The sequence below is a fragment of the Ursus americanus genome, chromosome 14, assembly GCF_024610735.1.
Source record: "Ursus americanus isolate L20-20 chromosome 14, mUrsAme1.1.p, whole genome shotgun sequence".
NCBI lineage: Eukaryota > Metazoa > Chordata > Mammalia > Carnivora > Ursidae > Ursus > Ursus americanus.
Genome location: NC_142140.1, coordinates 47,482,382 through 47,486,361, shown reverse-complemented (window position 1 = coordinate 47,486,361; position 3,980 = coordinate 47,482,382). Strand labels below are relative to the sequence as shown.

The 3,980-nt window shown below is 37.5% G+C and overlaps 1 protein-coding gene across 1 annotated transcript; it reads left to right on the top strand.

Moving 5' to 3' along the window:
• Nucleotides 1-281: 281 nt before the first annotated feature.
• Nucleotides 282-1,196, top strand: LOC123796680 (olfactory receptor 7A17-like). Its single transcript, XM_045804197.2, has one exon. It carries the CDS (start codon nt 357-359, stop codon nt 1,194-1,196), a length of 840 nt encoding a protein of 279 aa, XP_045660153.2. The 5' UTR covers nt 282-356.
• The last annotated feature ends 2,784 nt before the right edge of the window (nt 1,197-3,980 follow it).

The window sequence follows — 3,980 nt, the reverse complement described above, 5'->3', positions numbered from 1 at the left end:
CTTTCTCCTGCAGCACACACGTCCCCAGATAAACTCTTGTCTCCTGTGCAGACATACCTGAGGTCTGTCTTCAAATGTCACCTTCTCTTTAGGTCTTCCTGAACTCCCAGTAAAGATAACACCTCATCCAATTTGTTTATTGCCTGCATTTTTTTCCCACGTCATTGTAATTAGAGCATTTCTGTCATGTTACTAATGCCCACTTGTATTAAAATAAATCTTTTTTTCCCCAAATTTCTAGTCATTACAACCACAACACAGGACTTGGTAATGATACTCAATTTTCAGGATTTCTTCTTCTGGGATTATCAAACAAACCAGAACTGCAGCCCCTCTTATTTGGGCTTTTCCTCTCCATGTACCTGATCACTGTGTTTGGAAACCTGCTCATCATCCTGGCCGTCAGCTCAGACTCCCACCTCCACACCCCCATGTACTTCTTCCTCGCCAACCTGTCCTTTGTAGACATCTGTTTCACCTCCACCACCATCCCAAAGATGTTGGTAAATATACAGACACATAGCAAAGTTATAACATATACAGGATGCATCAGCCAGATCTGCTTTTCCTTACTCTTTGCGGGCTGGGACGACTTACTCCTGGCTGTGATGGCCTATGACCGCTTCGTGGCCATCTGCAACCCCCTACACTACACGGTCATCATGAACCCCCAGCTCTGTGGACTTCTGGCTCTGCTATCCTGCATCATTAGTGTGCTGAATTCCTTATTACAGAGCTTAATGTTGTTACAGCTTTCCTTCTGTTCAGAGGTGGAAATCCCCCACTTTTTCTGTGAACTCAATCAAATGATCCAACTTGCCTGTTCTGATACCTTTCTTAATGACACAGTGATATATGTTTCAGCTGTGCTGCTGGCTGGTGCTCCCCTTGCTGGGATCCTTTGCTCATACTCTAAGATTATATCCTCCATACGTAGAATCTCATCAGCTGAGGGCAAGTACAAAGCATTTTCCACCTGTGCATCTCACCTCTCCATTGTCTTCTTATTTTATTGTACAGTCCTGGGAGTGTACCTGAGCTCCGCTGTTACCCAGAGCTCCCAGGCAAGTGCAGTAGCCTCAGTGATGTACATGGTGGTCTCACCCATGCTGAACCCCTTCATCTACACCCTGAGGAACAGAGATATAAAAGAGGCTCTGATAAGATTCTTCAGGAGGGCAACTATAAAAGGGTGAGTCCTGGTGGTGAGGAAGTGGCTTGATTGCAGGGTTCAAAGCCATGATTTTTGATCATTGTGAAATAGAATTTGCTCCTATGTATTTCCAGAAATTTCAATTTCTTAGAATCCAACTTCTCTATACAGTTTCAGAATGCTCCATTTACTAAGCTTTTGCTCTATCTGATGTACATATGGTTTTTCCCTTGGTCTATTTTCGTATGTTCCCACAGTTCTTCCCAAGCTTGGATCAGAAATATTTGAAAACTTCCATGTCTTTTACTGGACCACTTTAATTTCTTAAAAATTATTTCTTCTCAAATGACATATCATGCCAAGTAAAATTTCCCTAGACTTCCTGAAGGAATAACCATGAGTTGTATTACTCAGATGGATAAAACTACACTTGACATCTAACATCTTTTATATAATTTCATCATAGAGGAAAATACAAAATCACAGTTTCCACATTGGGTCTGTTGTCATTCCTTTTTACTCCTTAACTGCTCTTCTGATGACACAGACTTTAGCATCGTCTCCCTTAAGTCTCAGCCTATGGATAGTGATGCTACAGGCTAAGAATGCCTGCGACACTCACCTGGACCCAAGATACTTGTCACTCAGAACTGAACCAATGTTATGGATGAACTCTTTCTCTTCATTATTATTATTGTTGTTGTTTATGTTGTTAACATATAATTGATATCATGTTGCATTAATTACACGTGTACAATGCAATAATTCAGTATTTGTGTGTATTGCAAAGTGATCAGAATAAGTCCAGCTAACATGCATCATCATATACAGTTACAAACTTTCTCTCATGATGACAGTTGCCAGGATCCCCTTTCCCAGCTTCTTTCAAATGTACAATACAGTTTTTTTTCGCTAGAGTTGCCATGCTAGACTTGACATCCCCATGACTTACTCATTTTATAACTGGAAATTTGTACATTTTGACACTTTCGCCCATTTCACCCATTCCCCACCCCCTTGCTCAGGCTACTACCAATCTGTTCTGTATATCCACAAGCTTGGTTTGCTTTTGTCTTGTTTTTAAGATTCCACATTTATGTGAGATCATAGTATTTATCTTCCTCTGTCTGACTTATTTCATTGAGCATAATGCCCTCAGTGTCCACCATATGGAGATACATATGTTTTATATTTGCATTTCCCTGGTGAATAGTGATGTTGAGCATCTTTACACGGACCTGTTGGCCAGCTATATGTCTTCATTGGAAAAATGTCTATTCACGATCTTCTGCCCATTGTTTAATCAGATTGTTTGTTGATACTGTTGAGTTGCATGAGTTCTTCATGTATTTGAGATATTTACCCCTTAGATACATGATTTGCAAATATTGTCTGTCATTCAGAAGGCTGCCTTTCCATTTTGTTGATGGTTTCTTTTGCTGTGCAGAAATACTCACTTTGAGGTAGACTTTGTTTAGTTTTGTTTTTGTTCCCTTGCTTTTGGTGTCAAATCTTAAAATTCATTGCCAAAACCTATATGTTTTCTTCTGGAAGGTTTATAGCTTTGGGTCTTACATTCAATTCTTTAATCCACATTGAGTTAATTTTTGCCTGTGGTGTAAGATAGTGACCCAGCTGCATGTTTTTGCATGTGGCTGTCCAGTTTACCCAACACCATTTATTGAAGAGACTGTTCCTTCCTTATTATATATTCTTGTCTCCTTTGCTGTAAACTAGTTAACCACTAATCTGTGGCTTTGTTTCTGGACTCTCTATTGAGTTCCATTGACCTGTGGGCTTTTCATGCCAATAGCATGCTGTTTTGGTTACCATAGCTTTCTAATATAGTTTGAATTCAGGGAGGATGATGGTCCAGTTTTTCTCTTTTTCTCAAGATTGCTTTGGCTATTTGGGGTGTTTGTGATTCCATACAAATTGAAAGAGTGTTTGTTCTATTTCTGTAAAATATGTCATTGTATTTTTGACAGGGATTACACTGAATCCACAGATTGCTTTCAATAGCATGGACATTTTAACAGTATTAATTCTTCCAATCAATGAACATGGAATATCTTTCCATTTCTTTGTGTCTTCAATTTCATTCAACAATGTCCTAAAGTTTTCAGTGTACATGTGTTTCACCTCTTGTTAAATTTATTCTTAGGTATTTTATTCTTGCTGTTGCAGCTGTAAATGGGATTGTTTTCTTGATTTCTCTTTCTGAGAGTTTCTTATTTGTGTATAGAGTTGCAATCAAATTTGTATATTGACTTTATATCCTGCTGAATTCATTAGTTATAACAGATTTTTTCTTTTAAACAATTCATTGAATTACAATGACATACAAGAAACTGAAAATATTTAAAATACAAAATTTTCTGAATTCAAGTAATCATACAAAAATTAAGAGTGCATACTGCATGAGTCCATTATATATAATTAAAGAAGTGCACGAAAGCTTGAAAGATTTGTTATATATTGTTAAAAAAATGTTATCAACCTGAAAACTCTGTTTCCTTATATCTAATTTAGGTGGAGCTTGTTAGGAATAAATACAGGGTTTGGAAGTATTTGGTGAGTCCAAGAAGTCTTTCATGGGTAAGGAGCATAAGCACATACATGTATGTATGCATTTGTACCTTACATCCTACAAATACACTCTTACACATGTATGTACAAAACAGACTCAATAATTCCATCTCTTATGTTGAAAGGAAATCTGAAAGAAATTTGGAGAGAATAGAAATCAAAAGAGTGAATGTTTGAATTAGCATGAAATTAAAAGAATATATTTAGATACAAAGACTTAAAGTAGAATGGGAAAACA

Excerpts from the sequence above, each read along its gene's own strand:
- LOC123796680 (XM_045804197.2), top strand. The coding sequence starts at position 357 with ATGTACCTGATCACTGTGTTTGGAAACCTGCTCATCATCCTGGCCGTC.